Source organism: Syngnathus typhle, linkage group LG2 (assembly GCF_033458585.1).
Source record: "Syngnathus typhle isolate RoL2023-S1 ecotype Sweden linkage group LG2, RoL_Styp_1.0, whole genome shotgun sequence".
In the NCBI taxonomy this organism is placed as follows: domain Eukaryota; kingdom Metazoa; phylum Chordata; class Actinopteri; order Syngnathiformes; family Syngnathidae; genus Syngnathus; species Syngnathus typhle.
The window spans coordinates 26,144,508-26,162,298 of NC_083739.1; the positions used below are offsets into that span (position 1 = coordinate 26,144,508).

At 44.0% G+C, this 17,791-nt stretch overlaps 1 protein-coding gene and 1 long non-coding RNA gene across 3 annotated transcripts in view; one reads left to right on the forward strand and one right to left on the reverse strand.

The window, feature by feature from the left end:
* Positions 1 to 17,791, forward strand: part of itpr3 (inositol 1,4,5-trisphosphate receptor, type 3) — a 534,890-nt gene that overhangs the window by 284,229 nt on the left and 232,870 nt on the right. For both annotated transcript variants that reach the window (XM_061272597.1, XM_061272598.1), the window contains exons 21-22: positions 11,283 to 11,427; positions 11,511 to 11,655. In XM_061272597.1, coding sequence (XP_061128581.1) covers positions 11,283 to 11,427; positions 11,511 to 11,655 — 290 coding nt within the window. The remainder of the gene's footprint in view (positions 1 to 11,282; positions 11,428 to 11,510; positions 11,656 to 17,791) is intronic.
* Positions 5,039 to 9,697, reverse strand: LOC133150468 (uncharacterized). Its single transcript, XR_009713776.1, has 2 exons — positions 9,501 to 9,697; positions 5,039 to 5,464 (listed from the first exon to the last, which is right to left on the reverse strand). It is a non-coding gene; the product is annotated as an uncharacterized LOC133150468 (long non-coding RNA).

Genomic DNA, 17,791 nt, shown 5'->3' on the forward strand with positions numbered 1-17,791 from the left:
TTCAACCCATTCCAACTTTCAACTGTTCATCATTTTTCGACCTATTCCACAACTTCCCAAAACCTTCACATCTTTTATTTTGAAATTCACACCCAATTCCTTTTTCCCTTCTCATTTCTACATTTTTCAACCGATTCAACCCATTCCAACTTTCAACTGTTCATCATTTTTCGACCTATTCCACAACTTCCCACTTACCAAAAACTTCACATCTTTTATTTTGAAATTCGCCACAAATTCTCCAAATATTCTACATTTCTCAAGTAATTCAACACGTTTCAACATCGTTCGGCAGCATTCCCCGAAGAAGTTATTCATACATTTCGCCTTCACACGCAATTTCTCCAGAAATTGCAAAATTCTAGTTTATTATGTTACTTGTTTATTTATTATTTATTCATCACTCTTATTTATTTGTTTGTGCCGCCTTGTTTTTATTTACTTGTATGTATATTGTGTACTTATGCTTGTCACCGTGGGATAGTGGGAATGTAATTTCGATTTCTTTGTGTCTTGGCATGTGAAGAAATAGACAATAAAGCAGACTTTGACTTTTGACTTTGATATTTGGGACATTTTACATAAATCAGTATACAGGACTAATAATTTTGGCCCTAGCATTTTGAATAATATTCTCCCAGATTCACAAACTGTTGCCTTTATGTTAACTACTTATCCATCATTGTGTTTAACGACACATTCAACAAGACCGATTCACATCGTTCACATTTGAAATCCTAAACGGCTCACTCAACTCAAATGCGAAAAGTGGTTCTGGTTCACTAGAAATTCAAAATTTTCACATTTAAAATTCCCACAAAAAAACGTTTATCCATTCTCATTTGAAAAATAACAAACTCATGGTGTTTTGATACCAAACCGTTGGACGTTGCCCCTTTGAATACTTAAGAATTTAAGCTTGAGTTTCTCAGTGACACGTTGTCTGAACGTCATGTTTATTTTTACGTTCTCCTGCACTCTCTGCCCTGCTCTGGGTTGTGAGTTAAAACTGAAACACTGAAAAAATAACACATTTTGATTAGAGCCTGAGCAGTTGGTTTGTTTTTGCATGATTTCTTTTTTTTTTCTCCGATTTACATTTTGACACCCTAAACATGCTCAAAAACTCTGGAAACTTTGCACACACCGGTCCTGGTGACATTTTTTATATATTAATGCTATCATAAACGATGACAACAGATCAGCACTCTGTTGTGCCACCGAGAGTGGAAAAATAAAAAACACAGTTTGACAAAAAAATCTGATAAAAAAAAGCTCAGTCGCGCCACCTTCTGGTTGTACGTGATCCAGAAACAACCAGAGGGTGAGGACTGGAAACCGATTGTGTTTATCTCCAGGAAGCTATTTGACGCTGAGAAAAGTTATGTTCAGAGAAGAAGGCATGAGTAGCGACCTGGGCATGCAAACGCTTGCAGTCGTTCTTGCTAGTAATGAACTTTACAATTGATCACAAGCTACTGGTCCCTTTTCTAAATCCCAAAGCGCTGGATGAGATTCCGCCACATGTTTTGAGGTTTTGTCTGAGAGTCTTAAAGTTCACGTGTCGATAAAGCAGACACACTTCATGTGCACAGCCCCTAAAGGTCAAGACCTCCAGTGGGTCACTTTGGAAGAAAAAGAACTAGAGGCAGATATCCAAATCTTTGTGGATTCTACCAGACAGTGTCTGCCAGTCACCAAAGCAAGACTGCAAACGGTCACAGAGAAGCAGAAAGAGGACCCAGTCTGCAATACATTGAGACAAAGTGCCTTGATAGAGCTCACCTGATATTAGACCTCACTGGGATGCGAGAAATTACCTGTCTGTAGCCTGAGACCCACTCCTGAAGGGACAAATGGTTGTTATTCCTAGCTCCCTAAGAGTTGACATGCTTGACATACCAAAGTGGGAACCTGCCTCACATGCATTAAACATAACCACACACAAAAGGAGCCTCTATTAACAACGCCTACACCTGTGAGACTGTGGCAACGTGTTGGAAATGATATTCTCATCTGGAAAGAGAAAAGCAGCTTGGTAGTGACCTCCATGTCGCAGCAGCCAAAACAGTCGCCGCAGCTCTAAAGAAGATCTTTGCACAAGTTAAAGTTAAAGTCCCAATGATCGTCACACACACATCTGGGTGTGGTGAAATTTGTCCTCTGCATTTAACCCATCCCCTTGTGATTAACAACAACATGGAGTTCATGATGTGCTCATACCAGACAATGTGCTGCAGTTTACAGCTTCCATTTTAAGCACTTTGTCAGATATGCACAAGCCAATAGTGGTGGCTGAGGGGGCCAATGTCAAAGGATTATGGAAAAGGGGTAGGTGACTATGCAAAAGCAAATCATGCAGCGTCTCCATCATTGAAGGCCACCTAAGAGGCGAGTAGTTTTACATCAGCGAGGAACCAATTCCGATGCTTCTTGAAAAGCCCATCAAGAGCCTTGGTCGGTGGAATAGCGCAGATCTCAAAGACATGCAGCAGCTTCAACAACTCGAGCAGGATTTGACTAATGGCCTTAAGCAAATCAACAACACTGTACTACCAGGGAAGCTGAAGCTGTGGTGTTACCTGTATGGGCTGCTACCCATACTGCTGTGCGCTTTGATGAGGTTTCACTTTGCCATGCCAATCGTTTGGAAAGGCTGGTGAACATGTATGTGAGGAAGCGGCTTGGTCTTTCAAAGTGAATCAGCAGTGTCGGATTATACAGCAAAGGAGCCCTGTCACTACCCATCTCCAGTCTAGTGGAAGACTTCAAGTGTGCGAAGGTTAGGCCGGACATGTCCCTAGCTGAATCCCGGGACCACATGGTAAGAGGTGCCCGCTCCTGTCCTCGTAACTTGGAAGAAGTGGACCCCTGCCACAGCAGTGTCACAGGCCAGATCCGCCCTTCTGCATCAGGACGTAGTGGGCCACGTCCAGCAAGGAAGAGCAGGATTGGGCCTCGGAGCCATGACACCTCTCTGGCAGAAGGATTCTACAACTGAGCGTCGCACCTCGGTGGTGGAGGCGGTGTGGCGACAGGAAGAAGCAGCTACACAAGGCAAAGCTCTGGCACATGCCAAACAGGGCGGCTGGATGAGGTGTGAGTGGGTCGAGAGAAATAAACTGAGCTGGAGTAAATTCTGAGGCTTGGACTCCAACCGGTTAAGTTTCATCTTCAGAGCGACATAATAATAGGGGTGTAAATCGCGGGTTTTGTCACGATACGATATAATATCGATACAAAGAACTACGATACGATATTTGCCGATATCTTAAAGCCTGCTGCGATTCATTCACGATATATCGCGATATAGTGCTCTACGATCGATTCTTTTTTTTTAAATAAAAAATATAGAACAATATCCTCATTTATAACAATTCATACGCAAAATCAACAAGGTACTGCAAACACTTTATTTAGGAAATTACAAGAGTATTGCAGTATACAAAGTGCTTATTTTAACACTGAACTTTGATGTTGTGTTTTTTCTTTAAATGTGCGGCGAGATTTGTGCTCCCTGAATATTTTATCACCGCATGGCAGGATTTACAAACTGCACATGTCTTGTCGGTTGAGCCATCTTTTCTTTGGAATCCAAAGTGCTTCCAAACGAATGACTTGAAGCCTAAAGGGGAGCAAATTTCCTCGTCTTTTTGGACACTAGCCATAGCACCAGCCCAGGAGCAGCGTACTAGTTGTCGACTCCCCTTTCACGTGCCTGCTCTGCTCACAACACAACAACGCCGGGCGCACTGCTCCCGGAAAGAGGAAGCAAGCAACAATGAACTGGATTTCAAAATAAAGTCGCGTCCAATGTCCGAGGTCAAACACAGCGATATAAATCGATGTTTACGTTTAGCATCGATGCCAATAAATCGTAGAGCATTATATCGATTAATCGATGTGTATCGATGTATCGTTACACCCCTACATAATAATCACACTAATCTCCAGTTGTGACTTGGAAAGGACCCATCCTGCCCATTGTGTACAACCCCTGCAACACTCAAACACATTCTGGTTGGCTGCATGACCAGCCTCACTCAGGGGTTGGAGACACAACCAAATTCTCAAGTGCCTAGCTGACAGTGTTGAGTGCAAGAGAGTCTCAATGAACAGCAACCCATCAGCATCCAGAATGCATCGTCAGCAGCCACTGTTTGTGCGGAAGGGGGATAAGCATAGAGGGGGTCTCTCAAACCATAATCTGTCTTCACTGAATGCCGCCAGGGACTGGCAGATGAGAGTCAATCTAGATGAGAGGCTCATTTTCCCTCCAGAGATTGCAACAACAACACTGCATCCAGACATTGTCCTCTGGTCCATTTCCTGCCAACTTATCTCCATCATAGAGCTAACAGTCCCCTGGAAAGATGCCCTTAAAGAAGCCTTTGAGCGCAAGAAGCTGCGCTATTCCAACCTAGCAGCCGAGGCAGAGGACAGAGGCTGGAAAGTAAGGGTGCACCCAGTGGAGGTTTGCTGTAGGGGCTATGTGGCCAGCATGGTGGCAATGCTCCTAATGGAAGTTGGAATCAGGGGGCAGGTTCACAGACAGGCCATTAAAGAAATGGCCAATACAGCAGAAAGAACAAGCCATTGGCTGTGACTCAATAGAAGTGACATCACCTAGGCTGCTCGGAACAGCTAGCAGCAGAAAACACACCTCCGCCTGATTAGCCAGTGGTGGGCCAGCCTCAGCATTCTGTTAAGTGGCCAAAACGCCCAGTGACACTCAGGTACAGGAACTGATGATGTTTCCCGCTGCAAACGCTGTGTAGCGCACCCATCCTAATGGTGCAATACTAGGGATAGGTAACATCAAATTATATAGTGTTACCCATTCTGGAAAACTGTTATTCTCCAGCCCAACTAGACAGTTAAGAACCTCACACCCATGAGTGCCCTAAACACTGTGTCTACACTGGCCACACATTAAAACGTTTCGGAGTGCAGTGACACAAGGAATATGAAAACAAGTGGAATATTAGGGTTAGGGTTAAAATTGCCACAGAACAGATTCCACAGAACACACAGTCAACCAAAGTCAAGTCAAGTCAAGTTTATTCGTATAGCCCTAAATCACAAGCAGTCTCAAAGGGCTTCACATAGACAGAAATTGACAATTATTCTCAAAGCATCCCCTGATCTTAAGCTCCCAAAAGGGCAAGGAAAAACTTAAAAAACCCTACCGGGGGAAAATGAGAAACCTTGAGAAGGGACCACAGATGGAAGGATCCCCCTTTCAGGATCACCAGGTTGAAATGGATGCAGAGAGGGCACAAATGATACAACATGAAAATCAATGAAATAAAAAGTGGATGTCCATGTCAGAGCAGAGGGCTGCCGAAGGAGCCCTCAATTGTCCTGGCAGTGTCTTCGAGGAGGTTGAGCTGCAGTTCCCCCATCCTGAATTGGCCCACGAGAATCCAGATAGCCGCTGTCAGCATGGGTGCCACCTAACCACCTCCCTAACCAGGGGGAGGGAGGGGGTGGAGAGGGAGAAAAAACAAACTTCAGCCGAATCGGCCACTACAGGTTAGTTAAAGACCATGTCATAGAAATGTGTCTTTAAACGTGTCTTAAATGTTTCTACTGAAGTAGCAGTCCTAATATCCATTGGTAGGGCATTCAAAAGCTCTGGAGCCCGAATAGAAAATGCTCTAGAGCCTGCAGACATTTTCTTGGCCCTCGGTGTCGCTAAAAGGGTAGCATTTTGCGAACGAAGGTTACGAGGCGGAACATAAGGAACAACTAGGTCGACGAGATATGAAGGGGCTAAGTCATGCAGTGATTTATAGGTTAATAGAAGAACCTTGAAGTCACATCTTAAATGGACCGGGAGCCAATGTAAGTTGGCTAGTATTGGGGTAATGTGATCAAATTTTCTTGTCCGAGAGAGCAGCCTTGCAGCAGCATTTTGTACTAACTGTAGACTTTTGATGCGGGACTTAGGAAGACCCTAAAATAGTACATTACAGTAGTGCAGGCGCGACGTGACGAACGCATGTATAATAGTTTCCGCATCACTGGTCGAGAGGATCGGACGAATCTTTGCAATATTACGAAGGTGAAAAAACGCAATTCTGGTTATATTCTTAATGTGCTTTTGAAAGGAGAGAGTTTGGTCAAATATTACCCTGAGATTAGTTACAGTATCGCTTTGAGTGATAGTACGGTTATCTATAGTTATAGCGGTTTCCTTGAATAAGTGTTGACAACGAGTTGGACCAATTAGCAACATCTCAGTTTTATCTGGGTTAAGACGAAGGAAGTTGAGAGACATCCATTGCTTGATCTCCGCAAGGCACGCCTCAAGATTACAACATCGATAACGGCATATATAATTGGGTGTCATCCGCATAGCATTGAAAACTAATATTATATTTACGTATTATGTCCCCAAGCGGAATCATATAAATATTAAAAAGAATTGGTCCGAGAACCGATCCCTGTGGGACACCACACGTAACATTATAGAGCTCCGAGGACGCATTGCCATGGACCACTCGGTGCGTCCTGTTTGAGAGATAGGAATGGAACCAGCCTAGTGCTGACCCTTAAATACCAACACAACTTTTAAGACGCCCTAATAAAATATCGAAGTCTACAGTGTCGAAGGCAGCACTAAGATCGAGTAGTAACAGTACAGACGAAGTGTTTGAATCCATAGTTATGAGGAGATCGTTAGTCACTTTAGCAAGTGCTGTCTCAGTGGAATGATTAGCTCTAAAACCAGACTGAAAAGTGTCATATCGATTATTGGCGACCATGTAATCGATAAGCTGCTGCGCTACTACTTTTTCAAGAAGTTTTGCTATGAATGGGAGGTTTGAAACTGGCCTATAATTACTGAGACAGTCCGGGTCAAGATTTGGTCGCTTAAGTAACGGTTTAACGATAGCGGTTTTAAAGGCTGTTGGCACTATCCCGGAGGAGACAGACAGATTGATTATTTTTAAGACGGACGGTCCTAAAATTTGAAATAATTATTTAAGTAGTTTGGCTGGAAGAGGGTCGAGTAAACATGTTGTTTGTTTAGCCGCACTAACCAATTGTGTAAGCCTTTCAAGAGACACGCTTTTAAAAGTTGAGAGGGTTGTTGCATGATCATCAGCGTTGGTAAACGGCGGGCTCGACCGAACGATTGGAATGGTATTCTTGATCTCATCCCTAATGGATTCAACCTTTTGAGCAAAAAATTTCATGAACTCATCAGCTGAGTGGAAGGAACTATCGGGGGTCGGCTGGCGCAGAGTCAGCTTTGCCACTGTATCAAATAGGTGTTTCGGATTGTTTTTACTGAGATTAATAATTTGCGAAAAATACCGAGTTTTTGCTAAGATAAGCGCATCTTTATATTTCAGGAGGCTATCCTGCCATGCCTGATGGAAAACCTCAAGTTTGGTTAGACGCCATCTGCGCTCATGCTTTCTACATAATTGCTTAAGCGTACGCGTTTCATCTGTGAACCACGGAGTAGGCACTCTACGGCGAGTTTTCAGACGTAACGGCGCCACAGAGTCAATGGCATTTAACAATGTCGCATTGAATTCATTTGTAAGATTATCAATAGAGCCGGTGTATTTGAGAAATATAGCGGTTGCCGGCGACAGTATCTCAGATAGCGCAGTTGAAGTCATGGAGTTGAGATGACGGCTCCTATAATGCTGATTGCTCTCTTGTCTTTGACAAGGAACTAGAATTTCAAACTTTATTAAGTAATGATCAGACAAAACAGTAGTGTATGGCAGTACTGCTATATTTGAGGTTGCAAGTCCTCGAGATAATACCAGATCTATGGTATTTCCATTCTTATGCGTTGCTGCCTGTACGGCTTGCGTAAAACCAAACGTATCAGTTAAAGTCTGAAACGCCGAAGTAAGTGGCTCTGACGGTAAATTTATGTGGATGTTGAAATCGCCCATGATAATTATATTATCCGTATTGGTTACTAGATCAGCCATAAATTCTGAAAATTCATCCAGGAAGCCAGAGTAAGCCCCGGGTGGACGGTAAATAACAGCAAGATAAAATGACGGTAAAGCGGTGGATCGGACAGTGAGAACCTCAAATGTTTTAAATATGTTGATCGAACGAGGCCTAAAACTAAGCTCGGAATTCGAGATGAGGGCGACAACCCCACCCTTTTTTCGAGGACGCGCCACATGCGAGCTCACAAAATTTGGAGGCGAGGCCTCATTAAGCGGCATCAGTTCATTAGGTTTTAACCAGGTCTCGCAGAGACCAAAAACGTTTAGATTATGTTCTGTGATGAGATCATTAACGAGAATGGCTTTCGTATGAAGCGATCTAATATTCATAAAACCAAGTTTAAGTGTAATTGGTCGATCCGGGTACGTATCTATCGAAGGATATTTATACGAGATGCGAGTAAGATTGTGTTCTCTAGGCCTGACATCACCTCTCAAATGTTTGTTAGTGCGGTCGGATGATACGACCGTGGGAATCTGATAGTAAATATTTGTTACACGTGTAGAATTATCTGAAACCGGCACCGTTTCATCAGCAAAACCGGTCGGGGTGGAGTGATTGGATTTGTCTACTACCCCAGTAGAAAGTGCATTTATGTGTACTGTAGCACTATTCAAACTATCACGCCCTAGTCTACACAAGGAGCTATGTGCATGCTGGGAGTCTAGCCTAGCGCTAGTTAACTTTATCTTAACAGACTCCAAACCCATTTTGACAGGTGGTCTAATCACCTGTGACCCGGCCTGCTCTAAAGTGACCTGTCATGTGTGGCTCAAACAGTAATCTATATTCCTAGAAAGAGTGAAGGCGCCTGCACGGTTAGGGTGAAGGCCGTCCTTCCTCAGCAGGTAGGGGCGGCCCCAGAAGGAAGGCCAGTTATCTATAAAATACAGTCCCTGCTTCTTACAGAACCCAGCCATCCATCGATTAAGGGAGACTAATCTACTAAACCTCTCATCAGTGCTTCTCCCAGGCAGGGGGCCAGAGACAAATACTCGATGCCGACTCATCTTTCTGGCGAGATCACAAGTCCTCGCTATGTTTCTCTTTGTGATCTCCGATTGCCTCATCCTAACATCATTGGAGCCGACGTGTATCACTATGTCCGAGTAGCTAGTGTTGATGGAACTACGCTGTTGACTAAACCTATTGCGAGTCAGCTCCCTAAGATTAGCTTCTATGTCGGGTGCTCTGCCCCCAGAAATACACATTACCGTGGCTGGATGTTTAAGCGTAATATTCCGGGTAATGGAGTCACCTATGACCAAAGTGCGAGGGCCAGTAGACCGAGATGACTTTGGACGGCTATGCGTCTTACCTGGCTCATCGCGATTAGCAAGCCGCTTGGGGCTAATGCTAACTGGGCTAGCGGGCTGACTACAGCCCGCGTCTGTATCCGCCACATCTACAGTTATCGTGCAATTCTGCTCTAACTGGCGGACACGTCCCTCTAGCAGGGACAACCTCTCTAAGAGAAGGGTGCAGTTGGTGCACGAAGCCGCACAAACCTCTTGATCCGCAGCCATACTTTGCGTCCGATGATCGACGGCAGACAAACGGCCACGAAGCCTCCGCTCTCCCAGGCACTCCGGCTGTGAAAAACAAGTTCGACAGTGTAATAAAAGATTCAAACTTACTTTAGAGTCAGGGAGATGAGTTCCACGCTGGAGAAAACAAGATCGTCCAAGCCTGAAAAGTATTGGGAGCCTGGGCTGAGAAGGAAGAGGGCGTGAATGGTGTGGAATTGTGCTTGGATGTGCCCCCAAGGGGTGAAGACAAACCCTGACCCTATGGTGGAATTGAGGTTCGTTGGTTATTGGCTAGTGGGTGCATACCGCAACCCTAGTCAACCTCAGTTTGTTGCAGTAAAGCTTCTATTTTATGCGCCTTATAGTCCGGTGCGCCTTATATATGGACAAAGTTTTAAAATGGGCCGTTCATTGAAGGTGCGCCTTGTACCCCGGTGCGCATAAGGCGCAAAATACGGTAATACTAATTTATTTTCTAGAGATGTCAAATCCTTGCTCCATGGATCGTTAATTAACCATTTGTTTGTGCCATTGCAAGTTTTCATTATTAAAATCATGCATCTTCATTAACCCCCTGTCATGTATTTTATTCTTTTTCACTTGACATCATGATAAATCCTTAATTCTTGCACATGTATTATCCAACTAATTACCATGCCAAGTGACCTCTGCAGGCCGGTAAGACATATCGCAACAGGGTGGCGAAAAACAAAGACGTGCAACTTTTTCAAGCGACAAATGCACAACTATCTCCGAAGATTTAATAACAGTGAGTGACAGAAAACGTCTTTTTCTGGGAAGTGACCATCGACCAATGTAAGTAAAATGTGTAAAAAAAAAAAACGGAGTTCCTACAATATAGAATTAAAAACACCCGAGGTAGTCTGAATAGCTAGTTGGCTAACATTGTCTTATTATACGTGTGAAATTTGCACTGACCAAGAAAACTAAATTTCTAAAGAAAGCATGCTTGATACATTTTGATGTCAAAATATTTTTCCCTTTGCATCATTTTTCCGTCCATGCATAGCAATTATAATGATCACGCATGTGTCATTTTAATTGTTCAAGCAATAAATCCTGATTATATTTATATTTGTCCTTCAACTAGATGCCCAAACAACCAGCAGATAGATAGATGGATGGATGGATGGATGGATGGATGGATGGATGGATGGATGGATGGATGGATGGATGGATGGATGGATGGATGGATGGGTTTGATGCCACTGAATATTTTGAGTGGTTGAAAGTGAAAAAATCTTTAAAAATGAGTTATCACGTCTCAAAACCAATTACAGTTTGGGGAAAAATTGAACATGCAGTATCAAATGAATAAGTGCATACAAGGGTTACCAACCTCCTTCCAAACTGTGCCAGTTGGAATAAACCTATTTTGAAACTCATGCAGTTGTTATCGCCTCCTTTGTCACTTTCATAACCTCCACCTACCAGCATCCCTGCCACATCAGTCAGTGGCAGGGTGTACCTTTCAGATGTAGTGCTTCACTAATTTTTCAGGTGTTATGCTTTGCAGTTGTGATATTAGCTCAACGGACACTTCTGATTTCATTTTGTAGCAATGAGCAAGGAAGATGTTGTGAGGACGTTTAGCGGAAAAAATATTGGAAATATTAATAACAAATACCGAAGTCCAGATTCATGAAAAATATGCTTTTGTATAGTGATGAAATATTTGTACATCAAATCACTTTTACAACACGTCACCCCTTTAACCAAATGGTTGTGTTCCTACCTCAGTTACGACTCTAACATGGATGACAGCAGAGACAACAAGAAGAATCGCTTTGCCAACACCATGGTCTTCATGGAGGAATATCTCAACAATGTGTTGAACGAGGAGCTGCCTTTTTACAATGAGGAGAAGAACAAGCTTACCTACGAGGTCTGCAGGGAGTTCAGGCACAACTAACATTTCCTTTGCAGTTTTTGCATTCACTTCTGACTTTCTTCCTGTTCTCTGTGCAGGTGGTGAGTTTGGCACGGCATCTTATCTACTTTGGTTTCTACAGTTTCTTTGAGCTGCTGCGACTCACCAGAACACTGCTGGGCATCATCGACTGTGGACCCAACCCTTCCCACAGCATAATGCCGATGCATGACGAAGGATCAGGTGCTTTCCACCAAACACGCTTATATCAATCAATCAATCAACCAATCAATCAATCAATCAATGAATATTTTTATTGGTCAAGTTTGAGCATGCCAAACAAAGAATTTGACTATGGTAGATCTCAGCCTCTGTACAATTTTTAGGTGGCTAACAACATTCAGGACGACATTTGGAAAAATAGACAATTATTCTCAAGCATCCCCCGATCTTGAACTCACAGGAGGGCAAGGAAAAACTCAAAACTCCTACCAGGGGAAATGAGAAACCTTGAAAAGAGACCACAGATGGGAGGATCCCTCTTCCAGGATAACCAGGCGCAATGGATACAGAGAGGACACATAGTACACATAATATGGACAATCCAAAGATAAAGCATTGAGGGCAGGATGTTATTGCACAGCAATGTCTCTGAGACTCTATGAGTGGTATGAGTTCATCAGAGTGACTGCCTAGGGGAAGAAGCTGTGTCTGCTGGTTTTGGCGTACAGCGCTCTGGAATGCCGTCCAGAGTCTGGAGGGTCTGTAGAGATGTGACTTGCACGTTTGCTGGTCCTGGACAGGTACAAGTCTTGGATAGATGGGAGCTCAGTCCCGATTATCCTTTCTGCAGTCCTGATTGTCCGTTGCAGTCTGTGCTTGTCTTGTATGGTGGCCGATCCAAACCAGACAGTGCTGGAGATGCAGAGAATAGATGGCAGTATAGAAGGTCTTCAGCAGCTCCTGTGGCAAGTTGAACTTCCTGAGCTGTCTCAGAAAGTACAGCCTCTGCTGTTTTTTTTCAGGTCCATAGAGATTGTGGATCCCAGGAACTTGAAGGTGTCTCTGGAGAGAATAGCATTATTGAGGATAGTGAGGGGTCGAAGTGGTGAAGGGTCTCTCCTGAAGTCCACTGTCATCTCGACGGTCTTGAGCGGGTTCAGCTCCAGGTGGTTTTGGCTGCACCAGTGGACCAGCTGCTCAACCTCCTGTCTGTACGCAGTCTCGTCACCGTCCCGGATCAGTCCGATGAGATTGATTTTGCGGGACCAGTGGAGGGCAGGATGTTCCTTGTTGCTTTTAATGCACACAGTAAATAGCCAGAGGTGGCTATCATGAAATCAACCACTGCAGAGAAGACAATCGAAAAGTTAGGAGAACTGTTTAGTCGGTTTGGATCTCCTGCCCAGCTAGTCTCTGTCAATGGATCCCAATTTGTCTCACAGGAAATGGCAGGGTTCCTACAAGCTAACGGTGTTCAACACATTAAATCAGCTCCCTACCACCCCACAACAAATGGGCTTGCTGAGGGGTTTGTTCAAACAATGAAACATGCCTTGAAAACATCACAAGGACAAGGAACACTACATCAGAGACTGCACAACATTCTACTAACCTACCGCAACAGTCCACATGCAACCACCAAGACATCTCCTGCCAGCCTGATGCTAAAGAGAGACCTGCGCACCACGTTTGACCTTTTGAAGCCCTCTGCAGTGAAGGACATTGTCCAATGTCAACAGGAAAAACAGGTTAGGTGCAGAGAACAGAAGGGCAAGGAAAGAGTTTTCAAACCAGGAGAATCTGTGCTGGCAAGGAACGACCGTGGCGAACCAAAGTGGATTCCTGCCACTGTTATTGTGCAAACTGGACCAGTATCTTATACTGTCCAAACGTCTGATTGTGTATGGAGGAGACATGTTGATCAACTCCTACAGACTCCGTTAGTCCCAGCGGAGCTGTCCCTCAAAGATTTCCCTGATGGCCCTGCCAATGTCAAAACACCAGTTCACATACCCTCACAAATGCAGGACTCAACCGCACCAGCGCCAACAGTCCCAGCTGAGGATGTGACCGAAACAGAGACTGAGACATCATCCTTTGCAGAAGCCCCTGCAACAAGTTCACCATTGGACGACCATAGTGCTAATACTGTGCCTCCGGATAGGAGATATCCTACCAGAGAGCGGCGAGCTCCTGCACACCTGGATTTATAGGGTAGTGGATGACCCGAATTATGGGGGTGCAGAATATTCCCATGGGTATAATTCGAGGTAGTCCACCCTTACCCAAAGTTAAGGTTTTCATGGGAACATTATTGTCATAATTGGTCTGGACCATATATGATAATTGTTTAATGGTAGTTATTGATAGATCTTGGAGAAGTCAAGTTATAGGTGCATAAGACTATGTTGTTCATGCATATAGCACGTTCATTGTAAGAGGGGAGGAGATGTTGTGTATTTTGGGCTAACTTAAATTCCGTAGTAGGAAAACCCCGGAAGTGGGATGGGTTACTTTGAGGGGCATTCTGTGTTGTGGCGGTACGCCCTGTGAACGGACTGTGATTAAGGAATAAAGCAGTTATCCTTCATGTTGTCCGACCTATTCTTGCTATCTAAGAACCTGGAGAATAGTAAGGATATAATACAGAATTTTTCACTTTTTTCGGTTACCCGACCATTATCCCCGAAAAGTTGTAAATTTCCCCCAAGGTATCCCCTAGGAAGCATTCTCGCACCCCTAGGGGGTGCACGGGGCACAGAGCAGTATGCGTCCTTTATCACGGTGTAGCAGTGGTCCAGTGTCTGTGTCCCTCTGGTGGGACACGTTATGTGCTGTCTGTATTTGGGGAGTTTGTGTGCGAGGTTCGCTATGTTAAAATCACCCAAAACAAAGATCAGTGAGTTTGGTAGTTTTTTTCTCCATGTCTGTTACCTGATCAGCCAGCAGCTGCGTGGCTTCGATCGCACGTGTGTGTGGTGGAATCTAAACAGCCGCCATTACGATTGAGGAGAACTCATGTGGTTAATAAAACGGTCGACAGTCTTATATCAGTCTTGTCTCTTCCTGTCTAATAAAAAGTTAAGAAAGTTAAAGTAAAGTCCCAATGATCGTCACACACACATCTGGGTGCAGTGAAATTTGTCCTCTGTATTTAACCCATCCCCGTGTGATTTTGATCCATCCCCTGGGGGAGAGAGGAGCAGTGAGCAGCAGCGGTGCTGCGCTCGGGAATCATTTGGTGATCTAACCCTCCAATTCCAACCCTTAATGCTGAATGCCAAGCAGGGAGGCAATGGGTCCAATTTTCATAGTCTTTGGTATGACACAACCTTCCAGTCTCAGGGCGGACACTCTACCACTAGTAATAGTAGCCTCCACTGTAAAATAAATAACTAAAAAAAACAGGACACTACAATTTTACTGCTAATCAAATATTGTACAATAAATTCTCAACAAAAACTATAACAAATTTAATTGCTCCTCAATGTTGAATCTGGTTTTATTACTTTAGCGAAAGCTGAATGCTATCTTGGTTGACAGTTCAACAGCGCTAAACAAGGCGATGCACTCACCATTATTCAACCATTCAATCATATCTTTTGATAGAAATGAGCTAGTGACTCGCTTCTTTTTTTGACACTCAGAAATTTATGACGGGCCGGATTAAATCATCCAACGGGCCGGGTCCGGCCCGCGGGCCGTATGTTTGACTTGCCTGTTCTAAACGCTTTCTATAGCTTCCAATGAGAGTCTGGATTCTGGTTGAAGGTATTTTGACCATTCCTTACAAAGCATCTTCAGTTACGGGTATTTAAGGTGGCCAGTTGCAAGTTGTTCTCCTCTTTGCATCTTCTTTGAAGAGTGGCCACTTGGGAGCAAAACAACTGACAAATGACCTGAAAACAAAGATTGTTCAACGTCATAGTTTAGGGGAAGGATACAAAAAGCTAGCACAGAGTGGCAGGCCAAGAAAAATCTCAGATAAGCAGAGGCAAAGGATGGACTTTGACTGGAGAACAGTCAAAGTCAACCCACAGAGCAGCTCCAAAGACCTTACAACATGATCTTCATGCAGATGGTGACACTTTTTAGACTATTCAGTGCACTTTGTACAAGGAGATGCTGTATGGGAGAATAATGTGGCAGAAACCTTTTCTGCACACATGCCACAAACAGAGTCGCTTGAGGTATGTTAAAGCACATTTGGACAAGCCAGCTTCTTTTTGGAGTAAGGTGCTGTGGACTGATGAAACTTTTTTTTTTTTTGGTATGGCACCGCTGTGAGTGGCAACCTCCCAGCAGTGTTCTTTCTTTTCCTCTTGGTTTCCTTCTTTTCTCCTTTTTCTTTCTTTCTATTTGTCCATTCGGCGATGCCGGTGTCTTCTACCGCACCTCGGCGTGTGCAGATCGCTTCGAATTGGATATTTCTTTTCCTGGTCGGTACCGGTGTGACTCTACGACAGCTTCCTGCTCATCCGGCCGGTGCTGACCGGTTCCCTCGCCTTGGCCTCGCAGCCGCGACCCCTGTGGGGAGTCCACTCCCTCGTGCTCGTCGGAACCAACGACCTTCGCCGTGCCAGCCCCATGGTGACCATCTGCACGTGCCCCGACTGGGTGCCCAGGACGCTGCTCACACATTTGCCTGTTTTGTGTTTTTTTTTTTCCGATTCACGACCACGGTCCATTGGGCGCCGTTGAACTTGACTGCCCTTCCACCTGTTTATGGACCCCGTGGAGGCTATTTTGTGTGTTTTGGGGTGTTCTTTGGTATTTGAGGGGGGCTGGTTGGCCGCTGTTACTTATTTTCCTTTGTCTTGTTGCTTTGCTTTGATGGCTTTTAACTTTCGCACGTACTGGCTTTCTTTGTGGCGCCGTTGTATGGCAGCCTTATAAGAGCCTATTGAGTTGCGCTCATGCCATCTGTGTCTTTTATATACCTGCTCTGTGGTATGAATACTGCTGGGGCCTGGATTTCCCCACCCCCGGGGATCAATAGATGTTCAATCAATCAATCAATAAATCAATTAAAATGTAGTTATTTGGACAAAACAAGGGACGGTATGCATGGAGGAAGAAAAACAGCATTCCATGACAAACACTTGCTACCCACAGTCAAATCGGGTGGTGGTTCCATCATGCTGTGGTGCTGTGTGGACAGTGCAGGTACAGGCAATCATGTTAAAATTGAAGGTCGCATGGATTCAAGTCAGTATCAGCAGATTCTTGCAAACAATGTTCAAGAATCAGTGACAAAGTTGAAGATGCGTAGGGTCTGGATACCTCAACAAGACAACGACCCCAAACACTGCTCAAATTCTATTAAGGCATTCATCCAGAGGAACAAGTACAATGTTCTGGAATGGTCATCTCAGTCCCCTGACCTGAATATTATTGAAAATCTGTGGTGTGATTTAAAGTGGGCTGTCCATGCTTGGAAATCATCAAACCTGACTGAACTGGAGATATTTTGTCAAGAAGAATGGTCAAAAATACCTTCAACTAGAATCCAGACTCTCATTGGAAGCTATAAGAAGTGTTTAGAGCCTGTTATTTCTGCAGAAGGATGATCTACTAAATATTGATGTCATTTGTCTGCTGGGTGCGCAAATGTATGCACCTGCCTACTTTTGTTTAGGTAATGATTGCATACTTTCTGTAAATCATATAAACATATTCACTTCTCAAATATCACTGTTTTTGTCTGCTATGTGACATATTTAACTGCAATTGCTTATCCGAACAACCGATAATCTATAAAGGAAAATCGTGAAAATTATCAGAAAAAAACGGGTTTGACACCCCTGGACTACACGGTGAGTCTTCTCTGAGATGTAAGGAGTAAACAAGCAGAGTGCTGACCCCAATATACCAACGCACATTTCAAGGCAATCTAATAGTATGTTGTGATCGACCATGTCAAAGGCAGCATTCAAATCGAGTAATTATAGTACTGATGAGGTGTATCAGTCCATAGCTCAGAGAAAGTAAGACACTTTAGCCAGCAATTGCGCAATCACGAAGAAAGAATATGAAAAAAAGCAAGTATGATAGCAAAAAACAATGTATTTTCAAGTATCTTTACAATTTTAACTGATAGTTTTCCCCACTCTACCTTTGATGCAAGAACTACATGTGAGACAGTTTAGCCATTTTACGTTTGGAAGCGGAGAAAGCCATCATCACCCTTCTGTCTCACAAGAGCGCCTCAAAGCAGTCTGACTTTTGCCTCTTGCAAGAGACTATTTATTGAGAGAAAGCAGGGTGGTGGTGAGGGTGAACAGGTTTCGGGGTCAACTTTGCAAACTGGTTAATCAATACAGAAGGTCTTAGCGCTTTGTTTCACAAAGTTGTGTAAACAGATACTAGTGGAGTA